Raw genomic sequence first — 20,135 nt, forward strand, 5'->3', positions numbered from 1 at the left:
GGTTGTCAATGTGTGCTCCATGGGCTGGCATTTCGGTACTTGTTTAGTTTCACGGTGGCAGCATGGCCGCACGTCTAAGTCCCCTTGCGGGGCTCGCTGCGCTCGCCCATGCTGCGCTCGCCCACGCTACGGGCTCGGTGGCTTGCTACATTCGCCACACTATCTAAAATCAACTCCATGCCAACGTGGATAGTGGGGGTATGAACTATCCACGTTGGCATGGAGTTTATTTAGTTTCTTTTAGAAAGTTTGGCGAGCGCTGAACCGGAAGTAGCGCGCAGCCATGCTGCCGCCGTGAAACTAAACAAGTACCGGCATTTCTTGCAGATTTATCAATGACTAATTGTCAGTAATTAATCTAATTAGCATATATATTATTTACCCCTATGCGGTATATAAACAAAACATAATAAATGTATAAAAACATACTTGTTCAGCATTCTTGCTATGCCGAAGTCCCCCAGTTTGGCCATCGTCCCGTTTCTGGTGAGGAATATATTCTGCAAGGCAAGGTAGAGGATATGAGGATATGATGAGAGTGTCCTATGGAAGATCATCAGCTCATCTACCTCCAACATGTTATCATAGAACTTGTACCTGTGCCTTAATGTCTCTGTGGAGGACTTTGCGATCATGTATGTGCTTCAGACCCAAAGAGATCTGCACAAACCAGCTGAGGATCTGTAATGAAAATCCACATTTACTCTTAATGATGCAATAATGTCCACTGCGGACAATAAAGTCCAATAATGTCCACTGCGGTACTTTAATAGTGACATAGACACTCCTAACAGAGTTCGATTTTACTATATCTTTAATAGAATTGAGTTTAGAGCAATGATCTTTATCACTGGTGTTCCAATACACCAATATTATTATTATTATTATTATTCTCCTTCCGTTATAGATTGTAAGCTTGCAGCAGGGCCGTCCTACCTTCATGTCTGTCTGTTGTTACCCAGTTTGTTCTATCACTATCTACAACTGTAAAGCGCAACTGAATCTGCTGCGCTATATAAGAAATTGTAAATAAATAAAATAAACAGCATGGGTTTACTGGGGGGGGGGGGGGGGAGATCATGTCAAACAAATATTTACTTTTTTGACTGGGTGACTAAACTTTAGTAAGGCTTTTGACACTGTCCCATATCGCGGACTGTTAAATAAACTTGAAAGCTTGGGATTGGATTCTAAGATGGTTGAATGGATAAGATCTTGGTTGCAGGACAGAAAACAGAGAGTTGTAGTAAACGGAGTGCAGTCAAAGGAGGGAAAGGTTACCAGTGGAGTACCTCAGGGGTCTGTACTTGGACCAGTGCTTTTTCATATCTTTATTGGTGACATTGCAAATGGAATTGAGGGTACAATGTGCCTTTTTGCAGATGACACAAAGGTATGCAACAGGGTAGACACCAGGAGGGGTAAAACAAATGATTGAGGATCTAGGTAGATTAGAGGAATGGTCAAGAGAATGGCAGCTACAGTTTAATGCCAAAAAATGCAAAATCATGCACTTGGGTCTCAGAAATCCAAAGACTCAATATAGTATAAATGGCACTATAATGGAAACTACTGAGGAAGAGAGGGATCTGGGTGCCACTATTTCAGGGGACTTAAAGGCAATGTAACAAAGCAATGAAGAAGGCAAGTCAGATGCTTGGTTGCATAGGGAGAGGAATTAGCAGTAGAAAGAAAGAAGTAATAATGCCACTGTATAGGTCATGGGTCTTCAAACTGCGGCCCTCCAGATGTTGTGAAACTACAAATCCCAGCATGCCTTGCCACAGTTTTGCTATAAGGGAGTGTTAAAACTGTGGCAAGGCATGCTGGGATTTGTAGTTTCACAACATCTGGAGGGCCGCCGTTTGAAGACCCATGGTATAGGTCATTGGTACGACCTCATCTAGAGTACTGTGTTCAGTTCTGGAGGCCATATCTTCAACATTCAAATACAGTAGAGCAATTTAAACATGATTGGGATAGGCAAATTTGTAAGGACATAGACTAAGAGGTAGGAGGAGTCAAAAATGGTAAGGGAGAGAGAGTGAGAGAGAGAATACCAACTTATCAAATTTTTAACTGCCATGTTGCAGGCTGTGTTTGAAAAATGTCAGGAGCTGATTGGTTGGCACTTTATCTCTCACCCAGGCTTAGTATATAGACATCTACACCTCTCCACTGTATCTCTCTACAATCTTTTGATAAATCTCCTCCTAGGTAATACAATTCAGGGCTTCATCATTCAGCAGACATCGCTGCCATAAGAGGTGATGTAGGATATTTCTTAGGCCTATTTCACATGCTCTGGCTTCTGCTGGGCGGCGAAACCCTGCACGGCCAAGAAGCCATCCTGCACTCAGAAGTTTACAATGGTGGGGATGGCCACAGCCCGACAGCCATCCTTTCCAGTGGTGGGTTCCGGCTGCAACCGGGCGGCCGGGCCGTGGCCGTCCCGTGTGAATGGACACAATAGTGTCCATTATTAACTACGCCCAGCAGGAGCCGGAGAGTGTGAAAAGGGCCTTAGGGCTGGGAAATAACATATAAGTACATTGATCCTTTACTCTTTTACAACTGACTGTAATAATCAGGGATATTTAACAAACCTAAAAAGGAAAAGTGGAAGATTCTAACTACTACTTTATAGAATGTACTAAATTCATTACTCCTAGAATGTGCTTTGTTTTTATGAGCAACTTCTACACACGTCGGCTTTAGAAGGTTTAATAAATCTCTACTTCATTCCTGGACGGCAACCATATTCTACCAGTTCCAGGCAAGCCACCTCCCAGTATGATCAAGGTAACCAGCCAAAGCTGTGCTTAGCATAAGGAATCATTCAACTAAATATGAATATTTCAGCAGAAGCAGTGTCTACCTGGTCTTCATCAAAGAGAATGCCTCGCTGCTTGCTGATCCTGTTCATCAGATCCCCACAATCACAATACTCCATCACAATGTACAGATTGTTCTTCTCTGGAATGAAAAAAGCTTTTATTTTTAAAAAGGCACTTGGCAATTACACATTCTGATTGGTTGCTATGGGCTGTCGCTCATTTCCTGTGAGCCGTTTTTTGTTGTATATGTCCCCCATTGATTGTCCTTGAAGGGCAGCCATTTTGAATACTTACATTTGCCTCTCTCAGCTGAGAGACTTTGCATAAATGTAGAATATTCGGGATAAACATATTTCTATACTAATAATAGGTATCACTATTATCATCTTAGTTGGAATTACAGTAAATAGGTCAACAGATGAATAACAGAGTAAATAGTTCAACATCTGATGAACACATGTGTAATCTAATTCCATTACTTGTATATTGTATTTACCACTGTTTTAATATGCCATTTATGTCACTGTATTTTACACTCTTATATTTTCTTCCGGTTTCCCCACTGTATGTTATTCCTCTACTAGATTTGCCCATTCTCTCTACCTGCTGCCTCATGTCCTGCCCATCCCTGCCATGCTCACTTCTTGCCTTCAGGTCTCCTTACCTGCACCTCATGTCACCTGTCTGTCTCCCCTTCCTTCTAGATTGTAAGCTCCTTAGAGCAGGACCCTCTTCCTTCCTGTTCTCACAGCACTCTACTTGCATTTCAATTACAGCTCTCTTACCTACAATCTATACAATCTATTCTCATTCACTTCCCTATATCTCAGCTGTATTGTGTACTAAGAATTGTTCTTTAAATTGTGTTATGTCTAGTTCTGTGTACCCTGAACTTTTCTCATGTGTTCTATATATACGGCGCTGCGTACCACTTGTGGCGCCTTATAAAAAGATAATATAATAATAATAACAGATGTATATTGGTCATATACTCTATTCCTATGTTTGCTTCCAGTTAGAATATTTGATGCAAATGTAAATGTAAAATTTATATTTATTGTTTTTTATTTTTATTTTTACATCTCTGCATAATCATTCACTTCTACCGCTTCCCATCAGGAAGTGTTTAAAGTAACTTATATCAAACCGCGACAAACCTTCTACTGATGCAAAAAATGTCACGATATTTGGGTGTTTCATCTTAGACAAAAGGGTAACCTCTTTGTAAGACGCCTCTTTCTCCTTCCGGGGCATCTGTAGAAAGAAGCCAAAAAAGGAACCGATGTTATGTCTCCAAAATGTTTTCCTAAAATATTCGATTTCTGATATGTCTGTTATTGATTAATTGTAAATTTGTTTTTTTTTTCACATTTGAAAACTTTTGAAAATAAAGAATTTATAAAAAAAATAAAAAAATGATTTGGGATGGAAGGGGTTCCGACCTATTCAATGCTGGCTGCTTTTTTCCAACAGGAAATCAGGTGGATTGGCGGAATAGCCATGAATCCACCTGCTTTTGATGGAAATGCGGCCAAAACTGACAGGTTTTGGCCCCGTCTCCGGCAATCTCAGTCCGAATTGAAAAGATGTCTTATTGAGGTAGGGAGGATGGTGTCGGGTGAGCAGCAGCAGCTCACCCAGTGCCGTCCTCTTGTCTGCCTCCCGCTGCGCTCACCCAGAGCCGGCCCAGCTCTCACCACTTCCCGGCCACCTCCTGCCCGCCTCACGCTGTCCGACCCAACGCGGGCCGGGTGAGCAGCAATCAGCGGACAAATCCTACATTTGGATTTGACCGCTGATTTGAATAGGTAGTGTCATATCCATTCCGACAAACAAATGTCGGAATGGATCCGACACTAATTGAATATATATATATATATATATATATATATATGTACACAGGGCCGGCGCCACCACTAGGCAGTGCTAGGCATTTGCCTAGGGCGCCGGCCACTGTAGGGCGGTAGTTGGGAGCAGGGTCCCCCAGAAGGCTGTTGGGAGCAGCCTTCCTTCCCCCCTGGATCAGCGCGCCGGCCGGGCGGCACATGTTAATGCTGGGCAGCGCTGAGCACTTGCTCACCCTCAGACGCTGCCCAGCTGTACGCGGAAGATGTCTGCGTCTGTCTGCACCGGGACTGAATACACAGCACAGTGAGCCCTGCGCCCTCCTGCCCGGTAAGTGAGACCTCCTCACTCCCGCCTGCTGAGCCAGCTCGCCCCGCCCGCTGAGCTAGCCAGCTCGCCCGCACGCTGCGCCCCCTCCCCCCAAAGCAGCACAGCGGCCGCATTAACCCTCCACCCACCCGTGGAGCGGGTGAGTGCCGGGGCGCCCCCCTGCCTGGGGCTCTCCGGTGCCTGGCACCGGCACTGTGTATATATATATATATATGTATATAATGTCCCGAACTCTGGTGCTGAAGTGAACAGCTCGTCCGGTGCTGGCAATCCAAAGAGGAATAATATATAGCAGTGCAGCAAGCACTCGGACCCATTAGCAACAAATGTATCACATGAAGAAAGACACAACTAATAGTGTGTGGATATCGACGTTTCGGACCTTAGTCCTTTATCAAGACATAAAGAACACTGACAGATGTACTTACATATATAGCAGAGTGATCAAACACCGCCGTGATATCTCCCCCACCTGCACGCTGCCAGCCGGGAGCCTGGTGACGTCACCTAGTGCGCCGTGGCGCTGTCGGTACCGAGCTACCCGGGGGGCATGTTGAACCCTAGTGCACCCGTAACCATGGTGACATATACAAATATATAAAAACAAGAGAACACGGTCAAAAGGTCTGGATAAACAAATGCAATATGAACCATGGCATGCGACAATCAGTATCTACAACAACGGCAGGTCACTCAAAGGCTGTGAAGACGTGTCATAACACTGTAAACCGTGTGTGAACGGGACCGTTGTCACTGAATCGAAGTCAATGTGGAACATCATGTAGCCAAACTAAATATAGGATGAGCAAGAATAAACAGAGATGTGGGGGTGGAATTACAGAAAACATGTCAGGGAAAGTTGCTCGTTGAGTCCTAGAGGACTGATGGTTTGCAGGCGGTGTATCCACCTTGCTTCAAGTTGCAATAAAGCTTTACCCCTGTCGCCACCTCTCCTGCTGGGGGGGATGCAGTCGATCATTTTATATCGCAGGGTGGGTAATGAGTGTCTGTGTGCTTTAAAGTGACGGGCGACCGGTTGGTCAGAGCCCTTGCCTTCTTATGCCGCTCGAATGCTGCAACGGTGCATAGCTATTCTTTCCTTAAACTGGCGTATCGTTTTGCCTATGTATAAAAGCCCGCAGGGGCATTTTATATAATAGATAACGAATTTGCTCGTGCATGTGAGGGAATGTTTGATGAGAATTTTGTCGCCAGTCCGAGGGTGAAAGAAATGGTCGCCCGTCTCAAGGTTGGCACAAGTAGTGCAACCCAGGCATTTAAAATTGCCCTTTTTGCGTGAGAGGAAGTGAGTTGGGGCAGGTGGCACAAAATCGGATATATCATTATGAACGACCAGGTCTTTAATATTTCTCCCTCGTCGGTACGAAGGGAGAATGCTATTGTTCTTTAGGGCCGGTAAATTGTGATCAGAAGTGACAAGTGGCCACATCTGCTTAGCGGATCTCATAAGCGATTCACTGGTGGTTCGTGAATTTTTGCGTCCAGACTATTTTGTTTGAGCTGTCCTTGGTATTGGACTGCTTGAGTACTGTCATTCTATCAAGGGCAAGGACTTTCTTCATGACAACTTGCAACACATCTGACCCCAACATAAAATTCACTTATGACTGCAGTTTCTCAGAAATACATTTTTTAGACGTACAAGTACATCTCTCGGAGTTAGGTGTAATTTCCACCACTTTATTTAAAAAGCCCACGGATAGAAATACTATCCTGCATGGATCCAGTCATCACCCATCTACACTTAAATGGGGATTACCACACTCCCAATATCTCAGGGCCCTGAGAATCTGTAGTGAAAAAACAGACACTGAATTGGAGATACAGCGCATGCTCAATGACTTTTTAGTCAGAGGGTACCCACGTAAGCTATTACAAAACACCATGAAGAAAGTCCTTGCCCTTGATAGAATGACAGTACTCAAGCAGTCCAATACCAAGGACAGCTCAAACAAAATAGTCTGGACGCCAAAATTCACGACCACCAGTGAATCGCTTATGAGATCCGCTAAGCAGATGTGGCCACCTGTCACTTCTGATCACAATTTACCGGCCCTAAAGAACAATAGCATTCTCCCTTCATACCGACGAGGGAGAAATATTAAAGACCTGGTCGTTCATAATGATATATCCGATTTTGTGCCACCTGCCCCAACTCACTTCCTCTCACGCAAAAAGGGCAATTTTAAATGCCTGGGTTGCACTACTTGTGCCAACCTTGAGACGGGCGACCATTTCTTTCACCCTCGGACTGGCGACAAAATTCTCATCAAACATTCCCTCACATGCACGAGCAAATTCGTTATCTATTATATAAAATGCCCCTGCGGGCTTTTATACATAGGCAAACCGTCAGTCCTCTAGGACTCAACGAGCAACTTTCCCTGACATGTTTTCTGTAATTCCACCCCCACATCTCTGTTTATTCTTGCTCATCCTATATTTAGGACTTCGATTCAGTGACAACGGTCCCGTTCACACACGGTTTACAGTGTTATGACACGTCCTCACAGCCTTTGAGTGACCTGCCGTTGTTGTAGCTACTGATTGTCGCATGCCATGGTTCATTTTGCATTTGTTTATCCAGACCTTTTGACCGTGTTCTCTTGTTTTTATATATTTGTATATGTCACCATGGTTACGGGTGCACTAGGGTTCAACACGCCCCCCGGGTAGCTCGGTACCGACAGCGCCACGGCGCACTAGGTGACGTCACCATGCTCCCGGCTGGCAGCGTGCAGGTGGGGGGGATGTCACGGCGGTGTTTGATCACTCTGCTATATATGTAAGTACATCTGTCAGTGTTCTTTATGTTTTGATAAAGGACTAAGGTCCGAAACGTCGATATCCACACACTATTAGTTGTGTCTTTCTTCATGTGATACATTTGTTGCTAATGGGTCCGAGTGCTTGCTGCACTGCTACATATATATATATATATATATATATATATACATACACATACACACACACACACACAACATAGTCATGAAAGCAAAATAAAAGATTTAACTTTACATAATGCACAATAAAATGCTAGCACAGAGTGACCTATGTGGCTTGGGCACTACCGATCCCAGAAGCCGCAAGGCAGAGAGGTAATAATATATCGGGGAAAATTTACTCATTTATTTTAGATGTGATGTTGCTATATGCAACCAAGCAGATACTATCTATTATCTTCTAGAAGGTGCAAAATAAACCGATTCTCATCGGTTGCCCATAGCAACATCCCATGTGAAATAGAAATCTCATCTTCAGGTGCCCATACATGGAGCAATATGCTTTACTTTTTTTTTCAAAACTTTATTCATCGAAGCAGCAGAGTATAAGTCATGATAATGAAAGTGTGTACGTAACATATAAAATGTACAATGTATCCTCAAAATAAAAAGGTACAGTACAATATCGTTCCAGTGTATCATTATCTCTCATTGCTCTGTGCTTTTTATACTAGATTGCATCGTATCTAGTACAAAAGCATGCAATGTGCTACAGCAGATACTGCACATACTTTTTGTTCTGTGCGATGTGATGTGTGCAGGAGCGCGCATCGCACAGGTAAAACGCACTGTGTATGGGCACCGTTAGTAAATTTCCCCTATCATCTCTTATCTGCTAACTTGTGGAATAGTATGTTTGGTATCTTTAATGAGCAAGCACTCTTCTATCTTCTGGTGCATTATTGTTTTTTTTATAAATGCTTTATAAATATTTGTATTACTGATACATTAAGGGAATAGATTACCAAAAACTAGAGACGTGCAGATCCAAATTTACCCGGATCTCCAAACAGGATCTTATTGGCTATCAGCTGTCACATGTTTTGGCTCTGTTTTGAGATCTGGATAAATCCAGATCTGCACATCTCTACCAAAAACCCTCTCACCTGTGATGTTCACTCCCCTCTCCCTTTCTCACCTGTGATAGCTTAATCTCTTTGATTACACATTGTATGTTGTCTTTTTTTCCTTTCGCAAGAAATGCTTTTCCAAATGCTCCTTCACCGATCATCCGAATTATTTCATAGTTATTCATTATTTCTGTCAGATTATGCCTTAAAAGAGAGACAAAATACAGAATTACTAAAGTAATATGAGAATAGAAACAACAGATTGCAATGCATTCTACAGCTGCTGGGACCAAGAGAACATAATCCCACCCTATATACAAAGTGTAGACACCCACGTATCGGACAGAGGCTTGTCCATTCACGCAAATTGGTGACATCACTGAGCAGGAATGATTTAAATACCACTGTATCAGCACTTCAATCACTATTAGAGCAGAGTTTTATATACCCAGTTATACCTTGTTCAGACATACAGATGGAGCAGGTCTCATTCAGCTGTCAGCTGGTGATAGAATCGCCAACTGCCAGCCCTCGCTATTCGCTGGAAGGGGGCGCAAGCGCACAAAATGCTTGCACGACACGTTCCGACACCGCCCTCCGCCGCCTCCCTGCTGGTCCCCGCCGCCGCCAGAGTGTTTGGAGCCCGAGGTGGTGCTCCAAACACCCTGTGCAGTGACCTAAATCATGCAATGGGGGCGTACATACGTATGGACCCTCTCCCAAAGGAGAAGGGCCCTGTTACTCCCCTAACCCTTCTCAGCCAAAAGGCCAAGAAGGGAAAATAGGGATCGGGGGGTCAATGTGAAATGCACCCCCACGCCACCCCCCCCCCCCCACTATAAACGTGAACCCGAAGCGTGGCGAGCGCAGAGAGCCCGCGAGGGGCGGCGGTACGCGTCCTCCGACCTTTTCATACCCCCACTATCCACGTCGGCGTGGAGTTGAGAATAGAAAGTGTGGCGAGCGCAGCGAGCCACCGAGCTCGAAGCGTGGCGAGCGCAGCGAGCCCCGCGCAGGGACGCGGATACCTTCACAGGTATCGGAGTCCCCTCGCGGGCTTTACAGGTATCCGCGGCCCAACGCGGGGCGTGCTGCGCTCGCCACGCTTCGGGCTCGGTGGCTCGCTGCGCTCGCCACACTTTCTATTCTCAACTCCACGCCGACGTGGATAGTGGGGGTATGAAAAGGTCGGAGGACGCGTACCGCCGCCCCTCGCGGGCTCGCTGCGCTCGCCACGCTTCGGGTTCACGTTTATAGGGGGGGGTGCATTTCACATTGTAACCACCCATTAGGGTGCTTATACAATGTTTTATCGCGTCGCATCGCATTGTATGCAATGTACAATGTCATACAATTTGACATATGCCTTATGGTATGCGATGCGATGGGCGCCGCCAAAATACACAAGTACCAAATATTCTTTGGGTACTTGTGTATTTTGGCAGCGCCCCCGATGTCCGTCGTACGACGATCAGATCGCATCGCATCGCATGCCATGCACCCGATGGCATACGATGCGATGCGACGCGATTTTGACCCCCTATACGACCAAGAATCGTATAAGCACCCTAAAGGGTGCTTTTGAGCACCCAAATGGGTGCTTACAATGTTAAATGCACCCCCATGCCACCCCCCCACTATAAACGTGAACCCGAAGCGTGGCGAGCGCTGCGAGCCCGCGAGGGGCGGCGGTACGCGTCCTACGACCTTTTCATACCCCCACTATCCACGTCGGCGTGGAGTCGAGAATAGAATAGTGTGGCGAGCGCAGCGAGCCACCGAGCCCGAAGCGTGGCGAGCGCGGCGAGCCCCGCGAGGGGACGCGGATACCTTCACAGGTAAACGCGTCCCTTCGCGGGCTTCACAGGTATCCGCGTCCCCTCGCGGGGCTCGCTGCGCTCGCCACGCTTCGGGCTCGGTGGCTCGCTGCGCTCGCCACACTATTCTATTCTCAACTCCACGCCGACGTGGATAGTGGGGGTATGAAAAGGTCGTAGGACGCGTACCGCCGCCCCTCGCGGGCTCGCTGCGCTCGCCACGCTTCGGGTTCACGTTTATAGTGGGGGGGTGGCGTGGGGGTGCATTTATCATTGTAAGCACCCATTTGGGTGCTTAACATTGTATAAGCACCCATTAGGGTGCTTATACAATGTTTAATCGCATCGCATCGCATGGCATTGTATGCCATGTACAATGGCATACAATTTAAAAATTGTATGCCATCGTGCACTATCGTACGATATTGCGTCGCATCGCATACCATCGTATGCGTTATGGTATGCGATGCGATGGGCGGCGCCAAAATACACAAGTACCATTCTTTGTATGTTTGACATTACAGGTTGAGTATCCCGTATACGAAAATCCATTATCCAAATTATTCCGAAAACCATACTTTCCAGAAAGTGAAAAAAAAAATTTTTTTTTGCTAAAAACTCACTGGGGACATTTGTAACAGCACTACTGAGGACATGATATGTAACTATCACTATATATGTACAAGAAAATGACTGCTTGGCATTCAAATTCAATATCTGAGATAGTACACAAATTTTGTTTCATGTTTTGAAACCTTGTTTTTTGAACAAATAAAATATATATGTGTGTATTTTATGTGGTAATAAAATATATTTGTGTTTATTTTATGTGTTTATACAGCATAAATGCAAGAAACTTCAAAATACATAATTGAAATATTAAAATATTCCGAAATACGGAATAATCCGTTATCCAAAATTCTCCTGGTCCCGAGCATTTTGGATACGGGATACTCAACCTGTATTTATAAATTCAAAACTCTGGCATATACCCGAGTATCACAGGAAAGGCTGTGCCTCACCTGCTTCACCCCACCGCACGCCACTGCTACCTAGGGCACTTTCCAACCCCTGGCATGGGACTGGATACTCCACTGGGCTTTTCCATTGACTCCCTTAAGAGTAGAGACCCCCTCGGTAGAGTAATCTACACAGTCCCAGTGCTTCTCGCATCCCAAGGTTAAAGTACTAAGCTGGGCTTTTTGCTGACTCCTCATCAGAGGCGATGAATCTCTGGAACAGGAGCAATCTACTCAGTCCAAGCGTTTCCCCGCTCCTTGGGAACGGATACTAGACTGGGCTTTTCGCTAACTCATCCTTCAGGGGCTACAAACCCCATCAAGAAAGCCACCTGCTGAGCCCAGTGTTTCTCCCCTCCCCTATCAGTGGAATTATGGAAACAACACCTCCCACCATCTGGCAAGGGTAAAGGTACTCAGCCAGACTTTTCCCTGCCCCAAGCATGAGGGGTCCCATACCCTCCGCCCATTGGAGCAGTTACTCAGTCCAGCCTTTCTCTATTCTTCTGCCAGGGGCCGGTCCGCACCTACTGATAAGAACAGATACTACATTTGATCTTAGCCATAAGGGAGTGCTGCAGGTAGCCTACTACACCTGCTGTACAGACTTGTGGATTTAGAAAAAGTAATTTAAATAACACAATGTTAATGATATTGTGGCCACTTCTGATGATAATGAGATTATTATCAGCAATAACTATGGCACAGGCCTGTTCTGTGCTTTGTGCCTGCTGTCCCATTAATATCAATAGTTTATAATGAAATCTAATATTGGGTATGATACAAATATGGCCGCTATTTGCCGCTGTTTCTTTTTATGCAAAATATGCGAAAATATGCTAATGCCACAGGAGGAGTCTGTAGAAAATAAATATGCCTAATGTTGGCATCACAGATCCAAGCAGTGCATTCAAAGCATCCATAGAACCGTGGCGTATCCAGCGTGTTTCCCCAGCATGTGACGTGATGACATCACACAATGCTGCTTCCTTTGGCTCCAACGCATCCCAGTCCACCCTAGCATGCCCATCCTCCCGCCCGTCTTGTACACAGTAGCCAATAGCCGGCTCTGTGTACAGTCAATTGAATCAGTGGGAGGATTTGTCGTCTTTGGCCATGGCCGCACCCGCGCTGCGGCTGACTCGCCTCCGGTGCTCAGCCAGTGGGCAGCGGTAGGCAGCAGCATGTCAGTGCGTCGAGAGGGCGGCGCCCACACAGACCCCCCTGCCGCTTGCTCCCCCAAGCGGCAGCTGGGGCTGCCTTACAGTAGTTACGCCACTGCATAGCAACTACCGGCCATCTGACTAAGTCTAAACTTATTAAGAATAACTGCCTCAGCACGCTGACAAAATGGGGTGACATACCCGTTTTGTAAACGGTACCCATTTCCACCCCTACAGCAACAGGGTAAGGGCACTGCCTGCGACCTTGCATACCTCGATGTGCACATGTGCAGATCTCTCAACATCGGAGCTGTACGCACACACTCGGGTTAGCTTCCATGCTGAATCAAACGCATTGTTTATATTACATTGAAAGTGAGTGGATCTGGGTGGCTAACCAGAGACAGTTTTGCGGGGAGGGGAGAACATTTTCTTGTTACGCCACTGCCTGGGACATCTTCCCTTAAATTCTGAGGTTTCCCGGACATATAATTAAAATAAAATTTGCATGGGTGCAGAGATGGGAATTTTTGTTATTTGTACCTGCAAACCATATACACACCCCCAAGGCAGAATAAAACTGGTTCATCTGGTCTGTCTAACCTTTGTTTTTGATTAGAAAAGCAAGGTGTGGAGTATATTAATTAAAAAATCACAACTTATATATCTGTACTTTCATTTTCCAAACTGTATAAGCAGTGGTAGATTTTACTTAGTTTACTTAGGCCACACCACCCAACCCCCAACCCCAGAGCCCCCCCCCCTCCCCCCAAATACAATCTGCCACCTGCAAGGCATACTTTTGAAAACTAGTTTCAGGGAGATTATGGTTGGTATTAGAATTTTGCACAGCGCCCCATTGCACAACACCCCATGTCATGCTCCACCCAAAGGGCGTGTCTAGTTCCATATATGGAGAGATTGTTAAAAGAGATTGTGAATGTGGCACCTAGAAGTGTGGGTGTGCACTGCTACATCTGAGAGGAATATTTCAAAATTACTTATGTCCAAATGTAGATGAGCGACCAAGGCAGTTAGTAAGAGCTACTATACTTGGTAAAGTGCTGGGAAATGGTGCTGATGATTCAGAGTAAATGTATCTATCATTTCTTTTTTCCCCAAAAAATGTACCAGTGTAATGTGGGCTAGGTGACATGAGGGAGATTGCTAGACTAATGAGAGAGAGAGAGAGGGAGACTGCTGCTATTTCAGGGAGTCTCCTGCAGAATGCAGGAGGTTAGGCAACTATGACTTCCAGTTCTTACCCTCTATCCTTGGGGATAGGGCAGATACAGAATCTCCTCCTCCCTAAACCAGTGGCGTAAGTTCGTCCAAGTTGCCCGGAGGCAAGACAAATATTGGTGCCCCCCCAATAGCTCAATCATTAAGGTGTCTCCAGTAAGACAGGTCATGGGCTCTTCGGGAGTCAGCCACAGAAGTGAAATTGAAAGCTTTCAATTAACTGATTCAAACTTGCAGGGAAGGAGAGGTGCCCCCTTGGGAGCAGGAGCCCGGCGGCAAATGCCTCCATTGCCTCCCAGAGTTACGCCTCTGCCCTGAGCTGCCTACTAGGAGTCTACAGATACAAATGTGAGAAAAAAAAAGCAATGAAACTATGCAAGATATGGGTATGGATTATTGTGTCAACCTGATTTTTGTCGACAGGCATTGGGTCAACCACTAAAGCTCGACAGGCCTTAGGTTGACACCTGAAATAGGTCAACAAGGCTAACGTCGACAGGGTCAGAAGGTCGACCCAAGCATTAGGTCGACAATTGGAAGGGCAACCGTTGAAAGGCCGACATGAGTTTTTCATGTTTTTTGTCCCTGAATGTCAACATAGTTGACATGGACACCGTGTAATTGCACTGTGCCCCCTTTCTGCGTTCAACATGCTTCAGGCACTATTTATTCTCCCACCACGCCATAGTGGATGGTAGGGCATGAAATACCGCCTGTCGGCACATGTCGGCTTTTACATTTTATTGGGAAAAACTCATGTCGACATTTGACTGCAATGGGCTTTCCCATTGTTGTCCTAAGGCTTGTATTGACCTTCCGACCCTGTCAACCTTCTGACCCTGTCGACCTATTTCAGGTGTCGACCAAATGCCTGTTGACCTTCAGTGGTCAACCCAATGCATGTCGAACTTAATAGGGTCGGCCTTATGACCGTATCCCCAAGATATCAAAATGAGCAGCTAATGGGATGGTGTTAGAGTCTCCTCAATCTATCTCGTACATTTACAAGCTTACATTTTAAATTGTTCCATTTAAGACAAGATTCCATATGAAAAGTTCAGGCCATATACAGTATATTCAATCCAGAATTACAGATTAAATATAGACAGCCTGAACTTATATCTGGAATCTTTATCTTAAACAGGAAGGAGTCTATGGATGACAAAGAGGAAACAAACCATACAGTAAATGATGTAAGTCAGTTTTCCCCAATGGAAAAAAACCCTTATGGAGAGGGATCTTCTGATCCCCCTCAATGGTCTGGACTCTCTGGAGCATCACTCAACATTTTTCTGCAGTTTTTTTTTTTACTATGGACATGCATTACCTGATGGCAGTTCATGGGCATGGGAAAGATGGGTATATACTATTTCTATACTGAAAACTTACCGGATGTGCTGTCCCAGCAAAAGTCTCTTGCTGTATAATCATATTAAATACCAGTGATAAGAGGTGATATTTATTGGCGCAAAAATGCATTTTGTTCTTATATATACTTCCAGAAATACCATCCAACAATTGCGGAGCTGGGGTCGGAAAGGATGTGGCTACGGTAGGGGGCATAACTGCCTTCAATATTAAATGGCCTCACTTATCAGTACCATATAATTGCTATATGTGGTGGAGGCATCTGGGAGAATACCCTAGAAAAAGATTCCTGATTGCAGGACCCCTCCATACAATCGGGACTATCACACCAAAATCAGAGGTAGGTCCAAGGTTTGGGCTTTCACCAGTCACAGTGGGTGAGCCTACATTTTTGGGACCCTAAAGCCTGAACTGTTATGGGTTTCCTTTCACAAGCAGCAACAACAACAGGGCAACATCCAACAAGGTACCAAGAGATTTTTGATGTAAAAATGCGCAGGTGAGATGAGTGATGTTAATATATCACTAAAACAACTTAATTTTATCGACACACATTAAAAAAAAAAAAAAAGTAAATTTTTTATGACAACAATAGTAATGGTATATAATATGCCCAGTTGTTGCAGCTTCTTCAAACAACTTTGCTGTGTGTGTATTTGTTGGAGTCCGCAATCAGTGCACTGGACCAAAGAGCAGCTACCAGTTTGTTTTTTGTTTTTTTGTTTGCTATGTACGGCGCTGCGGACACTTTGCGGCGCCTTATAAATAAACGTACTACTACTACCAGGAAGAAGAGACAGGAGCCTTATGATGACGTGGGATAATATGTGCTTAGAAAGTACAATATTGCTGCTATTATGTTTGTTTTTGTGTAGTTTCACAACAGCTGGAGAGCCATAGTTTGGACATGCCTGGCCTAGACCATCTATAGTGTTAGATATTAATACTGTATTCCATACAGGATCCAGTGTATAAAAAGTCCAATGTGTACAATAATGTACAGGGTCGTTATTAGGTTCTTCTCCTGCTCCCCCAAACTCCGGCACTTGCACCAATGTTCTGTGGAGATTGTGGACTGCATTTGGAAACCCCATGCACTTGCCACTGTAAGGGATGCTGCAGCTTAAGCTTCATTAGGTGCACAGAAGCTCTGCACTGACCAGTGACCTATTACACCTCCCTCTTTCTGCTACTAATGCCAATTCCTAATACAGGTTGAGTATCCCTTATCCAAAAGGGCGTGGTATATGGTCCCGACAGTCGGGGTCCCGACAGTCATTAGCCCGACGTCGGGATCCCGACTGGCCGGACTCAGACAGCGGGGCAAGCGCAACAAAGCCCCTTGTGGGCTCGCCACGCTGCAGGCACGGTGGTTTGCTACACTCCCCACCTATTCTATTCTCCCTCTAGGGGGGTCGTGGACCCCCATGAGGGAGAATAGCCGGTGGCCGTCGGGTCCCCGAGTGTCGGGGTTTTGACTGTCGGGATCCCGACGTCGGGGTAATGAGTGTCGGGATCATTATAAAACATAAACACAAGATACCTCATTGAAATATAAAAATATTCCAATATTTTTTGGGGGTGATTAATCATTAATAGCAAAATACACAACTTCCAAAGATAAGAATGATACGTATCTGACCAGCTCAGAGTTGCACTCACCACTGTTGTGTTTACAGCTATCAGTGGACATACAGTAGGTGTAACACTGATCAAGGTTCGATTTATCAATATAAGAAGTTTTAGCTATGAACTAATCACATTAAGGGTCCTTGCACCATAAAATTGGCCTCTGTCATCTGTTAGGAAACAATCTATTGTGGAATAGCCCCTTTCCAAAGACATAGCCATAGCCATGAAGGTTTTATTCAATTTGCGTGAAAATAAAAATGTTCACATTGCAAATTTTGGCAAGAAATATCTCATCTGCAATACAAATGCAGACCCTTATATATAAACGCTTAGTACACATATACAGAAAATGTAACTTATAGTTTGTTATATTAAGAAGTCAGGGAAAACAAAATCCTATGTCATTGACATATATACAAAATAAAAAAATAAAACACACACACACACAACATACAGACACAAAAAAAAATTAAAATAAATCCAAACATATTAATCCCAGGTACAAGAAGATTGTGATCGCAAACAGTTTCTAGGAATTAAGTTATGGATACTAGTGACATATATGAGGAAGCCAACAGCCGAAACGGCAGTCAGACTAAAGGTGCCCATTCACGGTACATTTGATGGGTGCGATGAGATGCGCGCTCCGGTCACACATCTCATCGCACAGCTCAAAAAGTATGTGCTGCACGTACTTATTGTACTTGATCTCATCTCATCGCAAAACCTATGAGATGCGATATTGTATACAATAATTGTACCGTGTATAGGCACCTTAAGAACTGCTGCTGTGAGCTGCAGAGCTCTACCACCCTGAAGCTCTACAATCACTGATACTGCTGCATGGTTAGAAGGTACTCTACGATCACTGATACTGCTGCATGGTTATAAGGTACTCTACGATCACTGATACTGCTGCATGGGTATAAGGTACTCTACGATCACCGATACTGCTGCATGGGTATAAGGTACTCTACGATCACCGATACTGCTGCATGGGTATAAGATACTCTACGATCACCGATACTGCTGCATGGTTATAAGGTACTCTACGATCACTGATACTGCTGCATGGGTATAAGGTACTCTACGATCACCGATACTGCTGCATGGGTATAAGGTACTTCCCTTCCTCTCTCCCTGGCTTCAAGGCTTATCCACCTAGTCCTAGACGATTATTTGCAACTATTGCAAATAAGTGACAAGCTCATCATATACCAGTGCAATAGGTATACCTAGCCTCCAAATAAGTGTCGGGGAGAAGTAGCAGCCATACCTGCCTAGATACTTTTCCTCAGTGGCCAGTATAAGCTTACAGGGTCTAAATCTAAAGTGTATCACACATGTTTGTGTTACTCTTGGACCTTTTCCCTGATATATGTTATATCAATATAAGATGGGCACTTCACCTTATTTGCATATTTAGCTGGCTTTTCCATAAGGATTTACTAGCCTTATAAGTACATATATTGATTAAAGTGCCTCAAATGAATTATTGTTATTATTGCTTACCTTAAACCTTTGTGAATCAACCTGATTAATATTAGCATTAATCAATATATCCGGAATGGATTCCGATCCTGTCTCACATATTTTGTGTTCAGACTATTGGTGTGTAATTTTGTGTTGTTATATACTGCAGCATCATACAATTATTGTTTTTTGATTGTTTCATATATTTTGTGTTCAGGCTATTAGTGTGTAATTTTGTGTTGTTTTATTGCACCATACGTCTTTAAATTAATCGAGAATTTTCTTCCTGACACAAATCGCAATATTATTTTAACAGTTGTGTACTGCTGGATATACATTTCACTAGTATCAAAACTTAATTCCTGGAAACTGTTTGTGATCACTTGCTTATTGTACCTCAGAATAATATGTTTGGATTATTTCGATTTTTTTGCAAATAATTGCTCTAATTTTTGTGTCTGTGTGTGTGTGTGTGTGTTTTTTTGTGTTGTTGTTTATATAGGTCAATGACATGGGATTTTGTTTTCCTTTCTTCTTAATGTAACTAATTGAAAAGTTACATTTAATATATACTAAGCCCCCAACAAAAAGTGAGTGCCACTCTGTTCTACGTTATTGACTCTCAGGGGAGCACCTTCAATTTGCGGGTCCACCAGGAACATGCTGTCCTTGACGATATAGTCATTATTTTACGGCATGAAGGTCTCGCTAACGATCCACGAAAGCTTGCATTGTTAATTATATAGGGCGTACACACTAGACCAGTGATGGCTAACCTTGACACTCCAGCTGTTGTTGAACTACACATCCCAGCATGCCCTGCTACAGTTTTACTATTTGGCCATGCTAAAACTGATGCAGGGCATGCTGGGATGTGTAGTTCAACAACAGCTGGAGAGTCAAGGTTAACCATCACTGCACTAGATGATATACACAAAAATATTGTTAGCAATATCTTCTAGCGTGTACACACTTAATGAACCATTCAGGGAGCAAAATCTGTTTAATTCCAATGAAAACAAAAATGTTTACGCCTTGGTGAGTCACATCTACTGTATTTTTGAGTCCTGGGTCCCACGTGGCTTTTCGATGTGCTTCTCTGCCTTTTGGCTAAGATCAAGTGTAGTATCTGTTCTTATCACTGGGTATGGACCGGCCCCTGGCAGAAGAATAGAGAAAGGCTGGACTGAGTAACTGCTCTAATGGGCGGAGGGTATGGGGCCCCTCATGCCTGGGAGCAGGGAAAAGTCTGGGCTGAGTACCTTCACCTCTGCCAGATGGTGGGACAGTTCTAGCGCCATAATTCCACTGGTAAGGGAAGGGGAGAAACACTGGGCCCACTAGGTGGCTCTCTTGATGAGGTTTGTAGCCCCTGAAGGATGAGACAGCGAAAGGCTCAGTTTAGTATCCGTTCCCAAGGAGCGAAGAAACACTGAGACTGAGTAGATTGCTCCTATTCCAGAGGTTCATAGCCTCTGAGGGAGAGTCAGCGAAAAGCCCAGCTTAGTACCTTAACCTTGGGATGCGAGAAACAC

The 20,135-nt window shown here is 44.5% G+C and overlaps 1 protein-coding gene and 1 pseudogene across 2 annotated transcripts in view; one reads left to right on the forward strand and one right to left on the reverse strand.

The window, feature by feature from the left end:
* Window positions 1-20,135, reverse strand: part of LOC146057900 (serine/threonine-protein kinase Nek5-like) — a 63,180-nt gene that overhangs the window by 35,664 nt on the left and 7,381 nt on the right. For both annotated transcript variants that reach the window (XM_083169714.1, XM_083169713.1), the window contains exons 2-6: window positions 8,955-9,090; window positions 3,995-4,091; window positions 2,879-2,976; window positions 598-681; window positions 430-500 (exon numbers count right to left, since the gene is read on the reverse strand). In XM_083169714.1, coding sequence (XP_083025840.1) covers window positions 430-500; window positions 598-681; window positions 2,879-2,976; window positions 3,995-4,091; window positions 8,955-9,071 — 467 coding nt within the window. In that variant the 5' untranslated portion in view covers window positions 9,072-9,090. The remainder of the gene's footprint in view (window positions 1-429; window positions 501-597; window positions 682-2,878; window positions 2,977-3,994; window positions 4,092-8,954; window positions 9,091-20,135) is intronic.
* On the forward strand, window positions 19,691-19,827 carry LOC146060908 (U2 spliceosomal RNA; annotated as a pseudogene).

This window comes from Crinia signifera, chromosome 2, assembly GCF_055691185.1.
Source record: "Crinia signifera chromosome 2, ASM5569118v1, whole genome shotgun sequence".
NCBI lineage: Eukaryota > Metazoa > Chordata > Amphibia > Anura > Myobatrachidae > Crinia > Crinia signifera.